This window comes from Populus nigra, chromosome 5 (genome assembly GCF_951802175.1).
Source record: "Populus nigra chromosome 5, ddPopNigr1.1, whole genome shotgun sequence".
Classification (NCBI taxonomy): Eukaryota; Viridiplantae; Streptophyta; class Magnoliopsida; order Malpighiales; family Salicaceae; genus Populus; species Populus nigra.
Window position 1 is genome coordinate 16914255 of NC_084856.1, and position 21253 is coordinate 16935507.

A 21253-nucleotide genomic window follows, 5' to 3' on the forward strand; every position below is an offset into this window, starting at 1 on the left:
TGGAATGGTCATGGGAGGATTAAGGTATTTATGTGGATTGTTACACACAACAACTTTATGACCAATGCTAATATTGCAGACCATCCCTACTGTCACCATTGTAACATGAATATGGAGACGGTGCTTCATGCCTTGCGGGACTGTCATTTAGCTCAAAATGTTTGGAATAGCCTGGTAAATTGTGGAGATAAAAAGGAGTTCATTCTATTATGCAACTTCAACTTCATGGATGATCCAACAGTTGCTATTAACACAGGATGATGCACTTCAGTTTGAGTTGAATTATGGGAGAGTCATTACTGGTCCAGAGCTCGCGTGGTCTTTAAAAATTAGAAAACTCATTACTTGAATTAGACTTCACTCTCGCCGTGGATTTCATAACTACAGATATTATAAAGATGGATGTGAACTATTCTTTGTCAAGTAAAGCTAGGGAACTTCTTGCTAGACACTAGGAAATCAAAGTTCAGCACATCTACAGGGAGGCCAACTCAGCAGCAGATTTGTCAACGAACTGTAATTTAACCAGGAATTCATTCGATCTGATCTTGTAACGCCTAATGAACCCTCGAGGGTTTATACTCAATATTGTATTATTATGACCTCTCACATGGTGTACTCTTGCTATTTAGTTTTTTTGGGCCTTTGTGCCCCTAATACTACCAAAAAGAAAATGCTTCAAAGCATAACTGGATTGGTATTAATTAGTTAGATGCTACAGCGCCCCTATACAAGGAAAATTGCATAGGAGCCAGAGAGGTTTAATGTCTTGAAATCTGCATTTACTTCCTTTTTTTTCTTTTTTCTTTAGAGAGAGAGAGAGAGAGAGAGAGAGTAACTACTATATATGCAAAGGATGGTGCAAGCATTTAAGAGATACCACAAAGTCTTAAATACAACATTAGAAGTCTTCAAGACATGGCTAGGATTGCATTTATAGGTATTATATAAAAAAATATTTTCATATTGATGCTTAATTTATACTTGAACTAGAAATAATAATAAGGGTAATAAAACCCACTAATTATCAAGGTACAAAAAAAGAAAGAGTTGAGGGAAGAAAGGTGTTATTACCCTAGCCATGTCTTCCCGAGTTTCTCATGGCTGGGCTCTAAATTCTCGAACGCAATACCTTTCACGTAGGCATCAGATTTTTAGAAGGATAATATTGGCATTACATTTTATGCAACCATCAGTATTTACCACCACCTTTTCCATGGTATGAATCGACTCAAGACTTCAAGAAATGATGCTTGACAAGAAAAAACCAAACAAGACTAAGCTTCAAGAGATATCATTGCTCTTCAGACTTCTGGTTCTTTGGGTTGCTAATATTATTTATGTTATTGTGTGCTGGTGAAATCATGATGGGATGTGATGAGATCATGGAATTGGGTGATTCTGAAGAATGTTTGAGTTTTAGCTTGGTGTGATGATATACAAGTAGTGGATCAAGAGCTGGGCAGGTTATGTATTCATTAGTTTTTCTGGTTTTTTCTTGCTCTCTCGTGTCATTTATCTTATATATATATATATATATATATATATATATATATATATATATATATATATATATATATATATATATATATATATATGGTGGCTATTGTTTTTATTTGTGTTTAACTTGTATGTTTCTCCCTTTTTTTTTTAAAAAAAAAAAGGGTTACTCATGACTAAAAAAAGTTCTATCAACTGCCTAGTGGTAAGAGCTTGGGATTAAGAGGTTTGCTTCTTCTATGGTCTCAGGTTCGAGCCCTGTGGTTACTCATATGATAACCACTGGAGGCTTACATGGTCGTTAACTTTAGAGCCCGTGGGATTAGTCGAGGTGTATGAAAGCTGGTCCGAACACCCACATTAAACTAAAAAAAAAATTACATTTCTGTAGTCACCGGTAGCTACCTTGACATTATTATTACGATGAGCATTCAGTGTAAATTCTTGTGCAGTCTTTTTACATGTAATTAGATGACTGTTACTTGTATAGGTTTATTTGAAAATGTGATTTCAATTATTTTTAAAAGTATTTTTTATTTAAAAATGTATCAAAATGATATATTTTTTATTTTTTTAAAATTATTTTTGATATCAGCACATCAAAATAATCTAAAAACACCAAAAAATATTAATTTAAAGAAAAAAATAAAAAAAATTTAAATTTTTTTAAATGTATTTTTAAAGCACAAAAACAAACAAGACCTAAATATAATATAAAAAATATAATTTTTTTCACAGTACATACACGCATTCCTATAAACTTTAAAATCATTTTCTGTTTTTTAAAGTGATTTTAAATTTATAATAATTTTATTTTATTAAATCTAAAAGTGGATGATTGTTACCTTTAGTATTTGTACTTAGGGATAGAAATTGGAACAAATGAAGGATTGGGTTCCTTTATAGTATCCTTCTAATTATTCATCTGAAAAAAAAAACTCAGTACATGACAATTGGAGTGTGTTTTTTTTATATATTCTAGTTTAATTATAAAATACAATATCAGTGATATAAGACAATAGATCTAATTGAAGGAGCTTGCATGAGCATTCACAAATAATAGGAATTTGAAAGCATTGATCTTACCACTTACCATAGATCTTCAAAAAAATTCCTTAAATTATTAAATTTCACCACACAAACTAATGTAAAAAAATAAGATGGGGGAGATTGGGTGCGGATTCTCGGTAATGATTCAGAATTGAATAAAAAAAATTTTATTTATATTTTTTTGTTATAATTGGTTTAATTTTGCTTGTATCTGTTTAGTCTAGTTCAATTGATTTTATTTTTCTGAAACTAAAATTAAGCTGAACCAAATAAATTTTTAATTTTTAATTTTTTTCTTAATTAATTTTATTTGAATTTTTAATTTTTAATTTTATCAGCCCATCAGTTTTTTAAACCGTTCTACCCATCATAGCACGGCCCTAGACTCCACTACGGTTTTTGTGCCCGTTTTGCACTGCGGCTGCGGCTGTGTTTTACAATAAAAATAGAATTTTGATGTTTGGTAATTACAAACCGCATTTTTATTTGACATGGGCCCCACACAAAAACTGAGGTTGGACCTCGATCTGTGACAAGCAACTCACACCTGCTTTTCACTCCGTGCTCTTCTCTCATCAAAGCTTTTTTTATTATAACAAAAAACTTACCTTGCCGGAGCTAACAGCTCTGTTCCATTCCCCTCTGTTAAACTTGATCTGGACGAAAATTAATGAACAGACGCTCAAGCACTCAAGGCTTATAATGCTTGTTGGACCTGGTAGTCTAGTGTGTCGAGGGCTATCATGCTGAAAATCCTTCTATGGTGGGTCCTATACCTTAATGTCTCTCTTGATTCTTGAGGAACAAGGATCGGTGTGTCATAACAAGCACGAGAGAAAGAGAGTTCATTACCTGTTGAGATGATGTTTTTTGTGTAAGCATGGAGGCAATAATTCCTTACTCTTTTTGCTAGTTGACCAAAAGACACTACCAAAAGTATTATTATAACTTATGTTTTTGTACACCTATTTTTTTATTTTTTTTAATTCACGAATAATTACATTTAAACTTTAATTTTGTAAAAACTAGAAGATATTTATAGATTTTTTTATTTATTTTATATATAAAAATTTATTGTATAATATTTTCAATCAAATATATTTTTTAAAAAATTTATTTTTTAAAAATCCACAACTAAATTATAGTTGCATTAATAACATTACATAACTATATTAGAAGGCAATCACAAGATGATGAGGTTTTTTCCGAGTATGATTAATTTTTATATATTAATATCAAAAATAAATTTTATAAAATTAAAAAAATATTATTTTAATATATTTTAAAACATAACTACCAACCTATCCAACCCAGTAAAATAAAATAAAATATTTTCTTTTTTCTTTTTAATTGTGATTTATTTAAAAAATTTATATTTAACATCAGCTAATGAAACTAATGATAAATTAGATGGAGATCGCAATCTTAATTTTATTCCTGATGATATTTTACTTGATGTTGTTGCGCGCTTAAGAAACCAAGAAAACTGTAGTACCTGTCGATGTATTTCATACGTGAAGGAATTATAGATAATTTAATGGAATAATAAATAATATTTTATATAAAATATTATTTATTTCATGATATAATAACAGTAGTTAAATATACAATATTTAAATTAAAAACCATCAATATTAATATATATTTTCTAAAATTATTTTACAACTTCAATTTGAAAAGCATTTTTAACCAAACACATTAAACTATTTTTTAGTTCAACCTCAATTTCAACCATAGTTTTAACCAAACATATATTTTTTTAAACCAACCTCAACTAAAAATACTTTTTATAAAAATAATTTTTTTTCAAACCATAACAACAACAACAATCACAATACCAATCATATCCGGTAAACAAATCTAAAAACATGCTGTTTCCAACACAACTCAGGAATAATTATGGGGTCCACCAACAACCTTGTGCAATAAATATAAGATCTTTCCACATTTGATAAAAAAAATATATATATATAAGATCTTTCCCCCTCCGATATTCCGCAATAAATTAAATACGCAATCTTTCGTTCTCTAACGAAGAAATCAAGCAGAGAAAGAAAAGAAAATAAAGATGCAGATCTTTGTTAAGACCTTGACTGGAAAAACCATCACTCTTGAGGTTGAGAGCAGTGACACCATTGACAACGTCAAATCCAAGATTCAGGTAGACTTCTTTTCTTTGTTTCTTTTGGTTTTCGTTTTAATTTATTCTTTTGTGTTCCTTGTTTATAGTCTTTTCTTGGATATGGGTCCTTTTGTTTTGATAAATATTCCGTTTCTTGATGATTGATTATTGGGAAAAGCTATATATGGTGCTGTGGGTTTGGTTGGTGCTGATATGAAATGGAAATGATGGGTTGTTTTCTCGTGGAATTAGTTATAAAATTTAGAGCTTTATGTGGGGTTCCTTTTCTACTTGCAATAATCATAGCATGATTTGGATGTTGCTTATGAGAGAATTTGTTGATAACTAGCAAAGAATGCATGAATTTAGTTAGGTTTTAATAAGTATTTCCTTTGGAAAAGCCTTTAACATTGAGCTCAGCACAGAATTGTCAATAAGAATGGACTAGCAATAGTTTATTCATGATTTTCTTGTCATATATCGACAACCTTAAATGAATTCTTGAAAAAAATTAGTTGGGTTTTTGGATCTGTTTCCTTATGGAAAAGGTTCCGGTTTGAGTATCGGATTTGTAATTTTTTTATTTTGTTGGGAGTTGGTGAATTGGTGCTTGCCAATTAGTGATGTGCATGGTTCAGGACAAGGAAGGCATCCCTCCAGACCAGCAGAGGTTGATTTTTGCTGGTAAGCAATTGGAAGATGGCCGGACACTTGCTGATTATAACATTCAGAAGGAGTCAACACTTCACTTGGTTTTAAGGCTTAGAGGAGGAACTATGATTAAAGTCAAGACTCTCACTGGAAAAGAAATTGAGATTGACATTGAACCTACTGATACTATTGATCGTGTTAAGGAACGCGTTGAGGAGAAGGAAGGAATTCCACCTGTGCAACAAAGGTAACTATTTAGATCTTACGCTTTTGCATAACTACTTTGAACATATTTTGAAATTGCAATTCAATTATCTGTTTGTTGATTATCTTTCTTGTTGCATATATATATTATAAAAGATGGTAATTTGTCTGTGTTATTTTGGTGCATTCTGTTTGATTTCACTTCTCTTAGTTGCTATCCTAAACCATCCAAACTATCGACAACTATTTTGTTTGGTAAAATGGTCAATACATTTATCTAAACAGTGAATACAACCTTGCCAAAGCTAGGTGAAGGCTTGTTAGTTTGCTTCAGCAATAGTATTGTCCAGTTTCACTTTGTGGACCTTGTTGCTTTCTTATTCTTGAATGATGATATGGTCCACTATTACTTCATTCCTACCGTTGACACTGGTTGCAGGCTTATTTATGCTGGGAAGCAGCTTGGTGATGACAAGACTGCTCAAGACTACAATATTGAGGGTGGCTCTGTGCTTCATCTTGTGCTTGCTCTCAGGGGCGGTTTTTGCTTATATCATTAGGAAAATCTACTTCTGAGACTTCGTCTGTGATGTGTGGATTAATTTTATGGATTGTTTCCTCATTTACCTTACGTAGTCTTGTTTTATTTCTACTATTTATATGCCTTAGGCTAATAAATAATCTCCCGAATTTTTCCGACTGGTAGGCGCGCTTGTGCTTCTTATGTTTTACTGGAAAAGAGGGAAGAAAAGGTTCGGTCTTTAGTGCAAAAAATAAAAGAGAATTTTCGAGTCAATTGGGCCCTTTTCTGTATGGCTTTGCTATCATTAGAAAAATCTGCTCGAGTTCACAAGTAATTGCTGTGTTTTTAGTTAAAACCATTAGCTGTTTAGCATTGCACTAGTTATAAGTCCTAGCTATATGCTGCGGTCTAATTAGTTTTTTTATGGGAAAAAAAATTGAGGGATTGATTTGAATAAAAAAAGATTTTTTTTTTGTTATGAACATGAAGCTTCGTAATCATTCTCACAAACAATAATTTGTGATCTCAGGTATGGGGAAAGGATTTTCAAGTGTAACTACGTACATGTCCGGGTCAAGAAACAAGATGAGTTTCAAAACTATGTATAAAATGCCATAATATTTATTAAGCTAATTTCTTAATGCGTGGGAATAGTCAAAGAAGACATTATTTGTGGGATATCAAAGTAAGTAAATAATTAATATATAAAAAGTAGTTTATTCTTGAGGTCCTATTTATGAGTAAAATTTAATTGATATGCTCCTAAAGTTCTTAGTCTATATCAAATTCTTCGATTTTTAAATTAATATTTAATCTCATATATATGCTATCCAATTGAATTTATTAGTTCGTAAATAATTTTAGAAGAACAAAAATCATAAGTGATACTTAGTTGATGCTTTGATAAATTAAGGTTTTGTCCCTAACATATAACGTCAAGAAAGAGTACATGGCTATTTCCCTCTACCACAATGAAAAGTTGCTTGAAATTAACACTAATTAAAAAACCTTGGCCAGCATCACTAAGTTAGCTAGCGTCTATTAATTTTATATTTATACTTTTCCTTTTCCAAACACAGAGGAACAACAAGTGATTAATCTTTGGATGGATCAATATATGGAACAACATGTGGTTTTTTAGGTAATAAGCTGGGAAAACATATAAGGGGAACTCCCCTCATTGAATGAAACTCGTTAACATTAAAATTGACCATTTTGATTGCTAGAATCAGTACCAACAATGATTTTCTTAGAATTTGACAACTTTATCTCTTATCTCTCAAATCAGGAACTAAAAATATAAGAAAAATATAATTTTCAACAAAAATTGACTTTTTTGAGATTTTAAAATTTGGAGAGACCAAATATTTATAATTCAAAAAGTATGAGGTCTACAATGAACAATTCACCAAAAGCCACTTATTTTCCCCGCTTTTTTCACTTTGATCCCATTTCTTTTTTATCCTCCATTTTCCTAACAAAATAACTTAAATTGGCCTTCAATTTGGTTATATAAGGGTGGAAAAAAAGTTTCGGGATAAAACAATTGCACCATGAAAGTCTACAATGCAATAAGTTGCCCACGCCATTTAATGTTTTCTATAATACTAGTTCATTGACCCACGCTCCGCTGCGATAAGATCAATTTTTTTAAATATAAAAAAATTGTTAAGAGCGCGAAGAGTTTTGTGACAATGTCATTAAAGCTAGCCAAGGCAGTCAATTTTAAAGCCTTAGATCCTAACTCTTTGTCTAACTCAAGTTTTAATTAAACCACATGTGAGGTGGCTCGACTTACAACGATCGATTTCATGGATCCAAAGGTAACCTAAATGACAAGTAATAACATGGATTAACTTTTTAAGAAACTTCAAGATGACAACATTTTAAAAAAAATATCGAAACAAAGACAAATTGGATCAACTCCCCTGACTCGATTCATGAACTTTATTGGATTTAATAAAAAAATTTATAATTTTTTTATTTAATTATATAATAAAAATAAATACTCACAAAATTGAATATCAACCCTAAAATATATATTTATTTGAGATTGTGATAACCCTATAGAAGACGAACAAAAATAAACCATGTAATCTATTTCCTAACTAATCCAATATTGAAAGATAAAATCAAAGAAATAATAATAATTAAAAACAAAAAAAGAAAAAAAAATATCCGGTCGGTAGGTAAACCCTTCAAACTTGTGAATTGGGTAACCTAGACTAGCATACTAAATTAGTGAATTAGGTTATGGACTCCATTGAGGTTATGATTTATTTTTTAAAACTGTTTGTTATTTAACTATATAATAATAAAAATAAACGATCGTAAAATTGAACACCAAATCAATAGTGAAATATTTGTCTGAGACTATGATAACGAAACCAATTAAGAAACTGGATTCTCAATCAACCCAAAATCTATAGATGAAATTGAAAAAAAAAGTTAATCTTGGAAGACCTGTGAACCATGTTAACCACTCAAACTTGTAAATAGATCTATGGATTTTATAAAGTTTAATAACATGAGCTTTTTCTGAAACTATTTTTTTAACTACATGAGAAAAAATAAACGATAACAAACTCAAGTTAAAAAAAAAAAACACTCTACCAAACTTGTAAATTGAGGCAACTTTGATTATTCTAACAAACTTGCAAACCACTTTGATCTTATAAAAAAAATATTATAAAACCCAATTCTTAATCACATGAAAAATAGAATAGACAAAAAAAAATTGAAAAAACAATTAACAAAAATTCAAGAAAAAAAATACACTGTAATGCAATGGATATGAATAAACAAGAACTTCCACGCACCCTTAAGCTTTTCTGATAATGTTAATAATATAATAAGAGCTATAAAAACTAAAAAGAGGCGAATATGAGTTTCATATACGAGCGGGCTTTCTTATTTTAAGGCATGGGCCTCTTTCCATCAAGTTAAAATATGAGTCTTCAAACTAAATTCAAAATGTAGCCCAGTCTCACTTTGGTATTTAGCCTGCTGGGCTCCCTCATGGCACTGTGGTTCATCCTGTAATATCCATCTCAACTTTTCCCCCCATCGATATTAGTCACAGTTGAAAGTTGGTGTGGAAGATCCTTTTTTTCATTATTAAAATCAGTTTCATATAGAAAAGAAAAGAAAAGGTTGCAAATTTGATAGGGATATTTCTTCATATCCACAGGCATATTTAATTCAATATTTACTCTTCAAATAAATTCTAATTCTCTTTGTTTTCATAAAAAAATAAGATCAATAATTCAAGCTAGCTATGGCCATCAGGTCACATAGAAAAGCTTTACTAACTTCAATTTTCTGTCTTGATTTTGTGAACACAAGATAAATCTTGACGTAGAACAAGTAGGTCAACAACAATCTATGATCAACCATACAAATTAATAATAGAACCCCAAAAGTCGATCTATCTACAACATAGAAGAAATGCTTTCCTTTAGCTTTAAGCCATACTTTTTATCCAGATGTTTGTTGAGGTACATGAGACATCAAAGGAAAAGTTATTCGACGTTTTCTTCTTTATTATGTCAATATCGATCCACCTTCTGAGGTCATTTTGTGATTCGGCCTCGTCAATCTCACGTCAATAAACCCAATTCGTGTGTGATTTCCACCATTCATTTTATTTCTTCTCTTTATTTTGGCATTTGTCATTAATTACATGATTTTAACTTTCCCACCTTACCTTAATTTACCTCTGTGAACATGCCCTTCATTTAGGTTTTAGCAGTGTTATAGAAATCGAGTTTGAAGTGTGCTTCTCGAGTTAGCGTTTAATTACTGTATCATAACAGGAGATACATAAACAATAATGATAAAAGTAAATTTAGTTGAAGAGATATATACAAAAATACAAAATAAATATATTTTGAGATAGTTTTGTAGTAAATTTCTATACTTTTAAAACAAAAAATACAAAAAAACTTGGCTGTTTTATTTTCATTTTTTTTTTATCCCGAAACAATAATCAAATGGTAAAAAAAGAATTGAGGGATTTAACGGTGTCTTAAAGGACGATGCTCAATGCATTTAGGGTCACCAAACATAAATTGCGTGCGTTGAATGCATTTAGGCATGCACCATGCAGTTGGGCAGGCATGCTCTCATAAACACACAGAGAGGGATTGCTACTACTTATCACTGTCAAAACCTTACCTAAAGATTCTATAATTTGCTTTTGTATACCTTCTTGTTGATGGGTTTAGTTGCACCAAAATTTTGTGTTCTTAGGATTTAAGGAACTAAACACTATGACTCTATACCAAAATTTCCTGTTGCTTTCTAGCTTAATTGTCATGAATTTGGTGCCGAAACCTACATCGTCAAGCACCATTATCACCAAACAAATTGCATATGGCACGGCAAATATCTAACACACACAGAGGTACACGTCCTCATGATCATGCCCGTTTCGATTTGCTACTGATTTGATCTTCTGTAAATTCAATCGTGCGACTTACCGTGTCGTGAAATAATACCTGGAAAATAAAAATAGTATGCATAACGAAGGCATATTAAATCTTTAATACCCTGATCTTTTCGCAAAAATTCTTTTATGCTATTAAATCTTAATAACAAGTGGAAACATAGGTGATAATAACAAGGAATCAATCAACCCAAAAATTAAAATTAAAATTAAATTAAGCGAGGCCTTCCAATATTCATTCATTACGCAAAGAGACCTTATAATATTCGTATTATATTCCCCAACGCTAATTACAAGAAAAGATAAGTTAAGTCATTATAAATATAAAGATGAAAACTCAGAGAAATATTGTTTACTAAAGAAAGAGCAAGAGGTTAATTTGCCTACAAATGTTTCCTCATCTGTGCGTGCCAATATTTATCCTTTAAACGGGATCGGGAAAAATGCCATGCAGCATGCTATTATTTTGGCAACATCATAGATAACGATAATAAAACATAAAACTAGCTTAATTAGATAATGCTTAACATGGATGCGGTGTTTGATATCATGGTTGAAATTATTTTTTTAAAAAATTTTAAAATATTATTTTTATTTAAAATTATATTTTAAAATCTTTTCATGTCATTTTAATGGGTTAGTGTAAAAAATAATTTTTAAAAAATAAATAAAAATATTATTTTAATGTATTTATAAATAAAAAAATTATTTTAAATCACAACCATTATCATTCTCCCAAAACGATAATCACAGGAAAGAACCGGTGTCATTTCATTTAAAATTAAATGCTTTGGTAATTAGTCACCATTCTGCATTAAAATGAGAACCGAAATGTTACTGTCATGTATTAGAAAACCCAGGATCTCTTGAATGTGGACACACTGATCATCAATGTCTTAAAAGTCACTATTTCCTGCCAAGAATTAATTAGAGATCAAGTATCAACTCCAGGGGCATGCCACATGGCTCCAAATATATGTATATAAGCAGTACGTCATGCATATGTTATTAAAAAATAAATATATTTATTTTCCTTCTCTTGTGATCTTGGACTTGTCTAGTTTGGTAATGATGAAAAAGTCTTCAAAGGTTAGTGAGGCTACTAACCAGAAGAAAGATGTCAAGATTAGGTACCGAATGCTAAAAGGGACTTGTAATGTTAGTTTCCCTAACAAAAGACTTGAGACTAGCAGAGCTTCAATAATAGTGATAATTGTCATTTTCAAATGGTTAGACTTGTTTTGCTAGCTAGACTTTTAAGCAGGTCTGCATGGGGCAGGGGCTTGGCATTTAATTAAGTACTGGTGTTGGTGTCCAAGTTTATTTTTTCTTGATCATCATATTAGTGTCAAAAGTTTTATTATATTCAAAAGGCACTAAATTGAGCGGGTGACCTAATTAAATACTAAGACCACTTGCTTTTTCATCACAGGAGGAGTATTAAGTCTCCGAAACATTCCAGTTGCTGTTTTATAATGAAGAACATTGCCTGAGAAAGAGCAAATGTTATGTTATCGTAGCATACAGAGGGCATCTTTCATGGCCTTCATCATGCTATATACCGTAGCTGTTAGTTTGAAAAAAATTGTGTTAGTTATTTCATAGTCAAAATCGAGGGTGTTCTTATTCTTTATTAAGGGCTTCTATATATATATATATATATATATATATATATATATATATATATATATATATAGGGAAATTAATTAACGGGTGAATTTAGGTGAGGGGCCATTTTCAACATTGAATATTATATGCGCTAGCTGGGGATATAAATGAAATTAAGGAGCAGTAATATATGATGAGAGCTGATATTATATTAATTGTTAATGAAATGTGAGTGGTTTTCAAGTTAATATCTCCAATTAGATTTGGTCTCAAGCTTTACTAAATACAATGAATAAAGAAAAGTAAAACGTTTACTTTCCGTATCTGAGAAAAAGAATTCTTCAGATGGATATTATTTTTTTAGAAGACATGATGGCTAATGCCTAATGGTTATATGTCATGTGAGCATTAATGTAAACCTGAAAAGTCATTTTTTTGTTGCCAAACTAATAGAATTTCCTATAAGCGTAGGATAATTACTTTCTAACTTATTCGGAAGATTCTGTCCTATCAAATTATTTTGTTTTAATCAGGTTTTAGTGTATGAATGTATGACTTTTATATGTTAGAGTTTGTTTGAAATTTTAAAAAATTGTATTTTTTTTTAATTTAAACAAATTAAGCTTGATTTTGTAACTTGTGTGTTTTATAATGAAATAAATAATGACTTATTTAATGAGTATGTATTATATTTTGTCATTTTTATTATTAAGTTGGAAATTTCTGTAAATTTAAAGGAATTTGAATTTTTGTGAAAAACTAATAATGATTTAAGGGTACTATTAAAATAAACTGAATAAATTAGAGTTAACCAAAGATAGCTAATTAGTTGGTTTCCAATAATTTGTTTAGCTCACATTATAAATTAATACATTTTGTCATCAATATTCTATATAGATTTTATATAAGTAATGAATGATCGTTCTTAGATGTATCAAGTTTCATCTAAAGGGTTGCACATGATGGATTATTGTAATGAAGTTGATGATTTTATTAAATACACATAATCTAATCTGAAAAATATTAGTGGATGCGGTATTAGATATCCATGTAAGAGGTGTAAAAATAAAACATTCTTCAGTCTAGATGTTGTTATGATGCATCTTCTATAAAAAAGGTTTATGGAGAAATACTTGTGTTGGTTTACTCACGGAGAACCACATGTTCCTTACAAAACCATGGTAGAAAGGATGGTTGAGTCGACTTATAGTTCTAGCAACGTGCATGAAGTTGTAAATGATAATAGTAATCATTGTAAGAGTATGATTACGGATGTAATGAGAATGAATCAAAGTGATTCAGATGAATGTTCAATCATAGATGAAGAACCAAATATAGACACAACCAGTTTTTTTGATCTTTTGAAAGATTATGATGAACCATTATGGGTTGGGTGAACAAATCGTAGTAAATTATCGATTGTTGTACATATGTTCACCATCAAATTAGATCATGTGTTGAGTGAGGCCGATTATGATAGAATCATCGAATGGGCAAGAAGCACTCTACCTGATGGGCATAAATTGAAAGAGAACTTCTATGTTGCTAACTCCATGATGCACATTGTTGCACCATATTCTTGTTGGTTGGTAATACTCATAGTTTATAACTTGCAATCGGGAATGTGTATATGACCAAAGTTAATGATCATATCTACTATCATACTCGATCCTAATAGTATGGGTAGAAATATAGATGTTTGTCTTCGATCGTTGATTGATGAGTTAAAGTAGTTGTGGTTATCTAAGACTTTAACGTGTGATGTCTTGAGAAAATAGAATTTTCAGATGAAAGCAACTTTGATGTGGATTATCGATGATTTTCTCATGTATGGAATGATTTTTTGTTAGAGCACACATGAAAAATTAGCATGTCCATAATCTAGAGTTGGTTTATGATGGGTCACGGGTCACAAAGCCCAAAGTCGACTTTGTATTAGACAAGAATGCATAGTTACTTGTCTACCAATGACTTAAGAGTTTGTATTTTCTTAATGGATATGCTTTGAACATATTTAGATTAGTGAATTTAAATGATGAAAAATTGTATTGAATGAAGAGTCATTGTCACGTGTTTATGCAAACACTCATTTTACTTACTTATTGGTATTTATTGCTAAAAGAGATATATGATGCATTGACGAAGATCAATATTTTTTTAGAGATATATGCTATAATAAGTTGTATACCCAACACATGGAGAAGCTTGAAATGAATATCGTCCAGACAATCTACAAACTTGAGATGATATCCCTTTCATCTTTCTTCGACTTAATGAAACATCTACCCATACATCTACTGTTTAAGGTAAAACATCCCTTCCTTATTTTTTTCTTAATTACCGATGGCAGCCATAACATCATCAAACCACCATGATCTAGTTGTAACAACTCTTTGAAACACATCCAACAACAACCAAACCCATGGTGGAGAGGGAGAAACTTAAAGAAAGAAGAAAGGAAAAAAAGAGAGAGAAAGAAAAAACTTTGGACTACCCAATCTCCTCTTATATGGGGTAGTGAAGCTTGTTGGCAATGTAGAAGTGAAAAGGAAAACGTTGCGCATCTAATGGAGTGACTCATTAACCTCCCAACGTAATTGATGCATGAAATGATTTGCCAACAACGTTGGTAGCCTACCCATGTATGGTTTACATGCACTACAATTACCTCCCCTTATACTAGCTACTCTAGTTGAACCCAACAACTTTGAAAGGTCAATTTGAAACCCTAAAGGGATTGTTGAATAATTTTAGCATGTTATTGAGTATTGGATTTATTATTTTTGTTGATTGATAATTTGTTGTGGAAGATTGTTAAAGATATTTAAAGTGTTGGGGTCCAAATCGGTGTGTGAAAACCTTAGTGATATGAAGATGCCAAGGAATTTATTTTGAGATGGAATAAGGATGAAAATCAATACCTTGCAATAAGGTTAAGAAAATCAAGATTAATTTTGGTTTCTCCAAGACATAATGGTTTGGTTTTGGTGTGAAATTTGATGTGTGTTGATTATGTTTTTGAATTGATGTTTTGATGAGGTTTTTGAGTTATGTTTTTTATTCATTATGACGTGACAATACTTTTAATTTTTGTGTTGATGTTTTTTTTTAAATTGCTATGTTGTTTTTAATTGTTGTGTGTTGATGTTATTTTTTACTAGTTATATTGATATTGTTTTTGACTTGTTGTGTTAATGGTTTAGTATGTAATTATATCGCATAGTAATAATTTTATTATTTACCAATCCTTTACCTATGGTCTATGTACCGTATTCAGACAGTGTCATATGGTGAGATTAGTTAATAATAAAATCAATTAATACATTAAATTATTGTATCTAAAACATTTCCATGATTGCTTTCCTATACTATTTTGTCATATATTAATGGTTTTATTATTTATCGATCTTATACTTGTGATAGATGCATCGTCATAGGATAGAGTCATAAAGAGAGAATAGTCAATAATAAAAGCACTAATACGTTACATAATTGTATTTAAAATATTTATAAATCCTTTATCTATGGCAGATGTACACATATTAGGCAGTGTAATAGGGTGAGATTAATAATAATAAAATCATTTAATATGTTACATTATTGTATTTAAAATAGTTTTTAATATTTGTTTTTCTTACAATTTTGTCATGTATTAATAATTTTATTGTTCGTCGATCCTACCCATGTCAGATATACCATCACTGGGTAGTGTCATAGGATGAAATTAAAAAACAAATAATAAAATATTTTTAAGATATCATTTTTTTTGTCATATTTTTTAAGAAAAAAATTTTGTTTTCCTTGTGAATTTGGACTTATTGATTGGAGGGTGCCCCTAACAATACCCTTATGAGCTACTCTTTAAGCTATCTAATCATCCACCTTCAAAAAGCATGATCATTCACAGTGACAACATTATTTTTAAAATTATAAGTGTAAATCTTTTGTAAAATCGTAGCATTAATTTTAACTGTAAATATTAATTTGATAATTGAATTTGAATTTTCTATGTGTGTGTGGATTTATTCTTGTGATCTTGTTTTAAGAACATTTTTTTTATGACGCGAACGAATTTGGCGTTGATCGGTGCAATCTTATATAAGCCCATTGAATGCGAATGGTGGCTTTCTAGCCAATTTCAATCAATATATTTTGAAATTATGTCTATAATTTTTTCACCATACTCTTGGTTCCAACATTAACATCTCAAAAGTCATATTTAGGCCTTTTTACTAGGTCCAGGTTCCAAATCACTATCTTAGGTTTTAATATTTTATATTAAAAAATTACCCTAAGCATCATATAGTTTACTCAATTTTATATTAAAATAAATTATAAAACTCAATTCCCGATTAATCCAATGTTAAAAGATAAAATTAAAAGAATCAAATAAAAAAAAGATAAAAAAGGACTTGAGTCAACTCAAGTTAACCCATCAAATTCGTAACCCGAGTCATGAGATGAAGATAACCTTATAAAAAGAAAACAAAAAAAAATCACGAACCCTAATTTTTAATAAACCCAATGTTGAAGAATAAAATTGAAAAAAAATTAAAAAAAATGACCCTAGTCAACCCGGGTTAACTTGATAAATTCATGGCTCAGGTCATGAGACCGAGATAATCCAATAAAAAGAAAATTCAAATAAGTTATAAAACCTAATTCACAATTAACCCAATGTTGAAATATGAAATAAAAAATCAATTAAAAAAATAACCTGAAAAAATGACTCGAGTCAACCCAGGTTAATCTGCTAAACCCGTGACCCGAGTCATAAGATGAAAATAACCTTATAAAAAAAAACCATAATAAATCATGAAGTCTAATTTTTAAATATTAAAGGATGAAATTGAGAGAGATAAAACAATTAAGAAAAGGGAAGAAAAACTCAAATTAACCGAAATAATCTATCAAATTTATGATCTAGATCATAAAACTGAGATAATCTTATAAACAATTAAATTAAAAAAAGTTATGAAGTTTAATTTTCAATAAATCTAATGTTGATGGATAAAATTGAAAAAAAAATATAAATTGTAAAAAAAAACAAAAAAAACAATATTCTAATAAATAGTATTACGTGAGGAGAACAACTTTAAAAACCCCTTTTCTCTTTTAATTTTTTGTTAATAAAATGTTGATAAAAATAATATGAAAAAGTGATGTCATTTTGGCCAGATAGATGGCTAGCATTATGCCACCCATAATGCATCGCTCATTGAATTATGTGGTCGCTGGGAGTAAATCTATTCTGAAAACGGACAAGTACAGAATAGTGAGCTTTATTGGAGTGGGATAGTCTGCGTTAATACAGGATAACGAACAGTAAAAAATAATGTTAGAATTATAGAAATTCAGCAATCATTTTGGATCTCCTTCTATTTATCGCCACAAATAACACAACCTATGGCATGGCATTACCCTTGTGGGCTCTAACCCACTTCTCTCTCTCTATATATATATGTCCTAAGATATTCCAATATACATATCACTGAGAGATGGCGATGACAAAGAGTCTCCAATAAATTGAGTAGTCTTGATATTGCTAGCAAATTTGAGAGAGATCATACCATGGGTAAAGGGAGAGCGCCTTGTTGTGACAAGACTCAAGTGATGAGAGGACCATGGAGTCCCGCAGAGGACCTGAGGCTTATAACTTTTATTCAGAAACATGGACATGAGAACTGGAGGGCTCTCCCTAAACAAGCTGGTCAGTCTCCACTCTGATCTTTCTCCTCTTCTTGATCATGGATCGTATCGGTCCTGCACTCTTACATATCATTCTCATTGTTCTTACAGACTCATATCTAATGTTAGCTATGTGATCATGCCAATGATCATTTCCTTAATCTAGTTTACTTGGCAAACAAATCGACTTGTCTTGCATTCAACATTCTTTTTTTGATTCATCATCAGGGGGAGAGGAAAGGACTCACAAGTTTGAGTCTTTGGCTGTCCCTTGCCTTGATAGTTAAAAACATAAACATTTCTTTGCATCGATTGCTTCGTTAAATGCAGACTTCCTTGCAGAATTCAAATTTGTTTAATTACCAATCTTCCATAACACTCATTAGCCCTTGATTTCTTAATTTATGTACATATTTGTCTTTTTATTAGCTTAATTCAATCCACTGTTCTCTCTCTCTGTTTTTTTTTTTTTTAAGAAAAAGTTTGAATGTAAGATTTTTTTTAGGAGATGAAAACGTGAGTGCTAGACTCATTAGTGTCAATCCAACAGTTCAAGTAATGTTTTCGTCAGTATTAGTTTTACTTTTTACTTTTTTTCTTCGTTCTTTTTTTTTTATTCCCATCTTTTTTTCTTTTTAGGTAGATGTATGACCACTTGCACTTCGAATGAAATGTGTGGCCTTAAACGTTTTGTTGTGTGTTGACTAATGATTAAATTAATGCTGTAATAAAACAATACCAGGAAGGCAACTTTGAAACGCTTAAATATACAATCAAACGGGTTTGAATTTTTAGCACTGAGATAAGGAAAATCATTTACTATACATGTATAAAAACCATTTTCATTCCCAGCCTACAATATATAGATTATTATTCTATACAATGAATCCTTCCACCATTTAATTTGTCATTGCCATCTTAAATTATGAATTAGGTGATATGGAAGATCAACATTCCAACTTTGATACCATTTCAATATCACTAGATGCAGAAAATCACCTCGAGATTGCATATTTATGTTTTGAAAAGTCTCTTAAAAGAACTTGAAGAAAATATTGCTCAGATCGAACCGTGTTTTCCAAGGCACGTTAGCGTGGCATTTTTTCTGGTAAAATACTGAGAGATTTATTTGTTTTTTTAGCACTGGTAATGAGTAGTCTGAATCAATATATATGGTAATCTCATTACACTTTGTATCTTCAAATCTTGCAAGTTGGATATTCCTAACTTAGATTCAAGGCCAGGCAGCGATCGCTGGTCACATCGAAATGCCATAATTAAGACCTTAGGTTGCCAAATTTTCCCATTTTGTTGACAAAGATACAGGATGATATAGTTAAATAATCCAATTCAGACTAAAGGATACCAGCTAGGAAAAGGGAAATAAATACTCGAGTCATTGAAAGAGTTACAAAAGTACTTGGATAGCTAAAGGTACTGCCTAAATGACCCATCTAACACGCCGCTTAATTAGACTTGTTTGCTCTCACTATTTCATCTAAACACGTAGAAAAGAGTACTGGAGTACTAGAGGGAAGGAAAACTTTCAACCTCAAAAGCTGGCTGAACAAGGGAAATTGAGTTCCTTGTGAATCTTCAAGCTAAAGCATTCAATATATATACACTTTCGTTTTTCATTTTTTTTAAATCTTGTGGTTTTGTAGGGTTGTTGAGATGCGGAAAAAGTTGTCGATTGAGATGGATTAATTACCTAAGACCTGACGTTAAGCGTGGTAACTTCAGCAAAGAGGAAGAAGACACCATAATAAAGCTACATCAAACTTTGGGAAACAAGTAAATTACTCCTCAGCATAACACTAAAGAAATATCAACACACTCGTGCGTGTATACACACACACATATTTGTTCTTTTAATTCCTAATAACAAATTATAAACTTGCAGGTGGTCAAAGATTGCATCTCATTTTCCAGGAAGAACAGACAATGAGATTAAGAATGTGTGGAATACTCACTTAAAGAAAAGATTGACATTAAAAGATGATGATGAACGTCCTAAAGGAGATGAATCAAAGGAATCCTCCTCAACCTCCTCGTCCTCGTCTACATCTAGCACGATCGTGTCAAGTGGAAAAAGAAATTTGGAAATGGAACTCTATCAGCAAAAGAATCAAGGGTCCTCCACGAAGAAGCCTCGTATCTTAGAGAAAGTAAAGGATTCATCACCAAGGGAAGTATCTAATCAGTATAGACCAACTAAGAAACCAAAGGAATTATCAAGTTCCTCTATATCTTCTAACAATTCCAACATCACCAACTCTAGTCAAGTTGATGTTTCCAAGTCCGAAGATGATCAAATAGGTTCGTTGTTGAACTTTAGAGAACTTTATGACGTTCAAAATTCATCAGAAGAGGTAAACAAACCAGAAGAAATCACGGCCGAAATCCCATTGGAGTCAGATTATGATTTTTGGAACATGTTGGATAGCTTAAGTTACTTGCAATCTAATGAGGTTCAATTGGAAAACGTTGAAGCATGCCAAATCTCAAAATTTGGAGATGCATATAATATTGGGGAAGAAGATCAAAATAAGAAGTGGCTGCGTTACTTAGAAAATGAACTCGGTCTAGATGTAACCAAGGATGAAAACCAGGAAAGTTCATTGAAGAATGCTGCCGAGACACGAGTCCCTGAGAATTTTCAGTACGAGATGCCATTGAAACCAGCCGAAGTCCATCCAGGGACAATTGAAAATTTTCATTTGTGGCCTTCTTTATGAATTTAGGAAAAAAAAGAAAAAAAGTCCGTTATGAAACCCTATAATTAAGTTAATTTAGGTCTTTTAAACCAGCAGTTTGTAGAGATTAAGTGTGTGAAACTATTGACTTCTCTTTCAATACACAAGTAGTTGGTGTAACTTTATATATATATATATATATATATATATATATATATATATATATATATAATAAGTAGTTGGTATTACTGATCTCTAGTAAAGGCTTGTCTGCTATAATGGTAGCTTTTAACTGTGGTTTTGGGTATCCCTGTAATTGTAAATTGTGGATGTTGGAACGATGATTATAAAAATTGTGGTGTTAAAAATGCTTTTTTCAGTATGTACTATTAAAATGCATTTATATTAACAAAATTATGCAAAAAATTCCAAATTTTGTTACTTAATCAAACTCGTTTTTATGATGTTTTGAATAAAAAAACAACCAAAAACTTAATCCGTGTAGTTTAGCAAAACTAATTAATTAATCCGTTTTTATGGGTTTTCTAATTTATTTTTATTTTGATTTTAATAAATATAAGAGATAAAAAAGAATCAAATAAAATGAAAATATTGATGAAAAAATACATTTAAATAAATTACCACTAAATTGAATATGATTAACACTAATTAAAATACTATTTGATTATTTTGATACTACATAGAATACTCAGATATATAATTCTAATAAACTACAAGAACTAAGTGATAATTAACTGTAGAAA

At 30.8% G+C, this 21253-nt stretch overlaps 2 protein-coding genes across 4 annotated transcripts; both read left to right on the forward strand.

The window, feature by feature from the left end:
• Positions 1-4508: 4508 nt before the first annotated feature.
• LOC133694556 (ubiquitin-NEDD8-like protein RUB1) lies at positions 4509-6323 on the forward strand. Of its 3 annotated transcripts, none has more exons than XM_062116105.1 (3): positions 4509-4711; positions 5311-5570; positions 5967-6323. In XM_062116105.1, exons 1-3 carry the CDS (start codon positions 4619-4621, stop codon positions 6085-6087), a joined length of 474 nt encoding a protein of 157 aa, XP_061972089.1. In that variant the 5' UTR covers positions 4509-4618; the 3' UTR covers positions 6088-6323. The 3 variants fall into 3 exon arrangements, with proteins under 3 accessions (XP_061972089.1, XP_061972090.1, XP_061972091.1); XM_062116106.1 differs by having other exon boundaries at positions 4566-4711; positions 5268-5570; XM_062116107.1 differs by having other exon boundaries at positions 4566-4711; positions 5294-5570.
• Positions 6324-17521: 11198 nt separating this feature from the next.
• LOC133694133 (transcription factor MYB10-like) lies at positions 17522-20857 on the forward strand. The gene is made up of 3 exons (XM_062115585.1): positions 17522-17815; positions 19458-19587; positions 19697-20857. The coding sequence occupies exons 1-3, from the start codon at positions 17677-17679 to the stop codon at positions 20529-20531; spliced, it is 1104 nt and encodes a 367-aa protein (XP_061971569.1). The 5' UTR covers positions 17522-17676; the 3' UTR covers positions 20532-20857.
• Positions 20858-21253: the final 396 nt, after the last annotated feature.

Coding starts and splice junctions, on each gene's coding strand:
- LOC133694556 (XM_062116105.1), top strand. CDS start 4,619: ATGCAGATCTTTGTTAAGACCTTGACTGGAAAAACCATCACTCTTGAG. Junction 4,712..5,310: donor ACGTCAAATCCAAGATTCAG/GTAGACTTCTTT, acceptor TGCATGGTTCAG/GACAAGGAAGGCATCCCTCC. Junction 5,571..5,966: donor ATTCCACCTGTGCAACAAAG/GTAACTATTTAG, acceptor CACTGGTTGCAG/GCTTATTTATGCTGGGAAGC.
- LOC133694133 (XM_062115585.1), top strand. CDS start 17,677: ATGGGTAAAGGGAGAGCGCCTTGTTGTGACAAGACTCAAGTGATGAGA. Junction 17,816..19,457: donor GGCTCTCCCTAAACAAGCTG/GTCAGTCTCCAC, acceptor GTGGTTTTGTAG/GGTTGTTGAGATGCGGAAAA. Junction 19,588..19,696: donor CATCAAACTTTGGGAAACAA/GTAAATTACTCC, acceptor ATAAACTTGCAG/GTGGTCAAAGATTGCATCTC.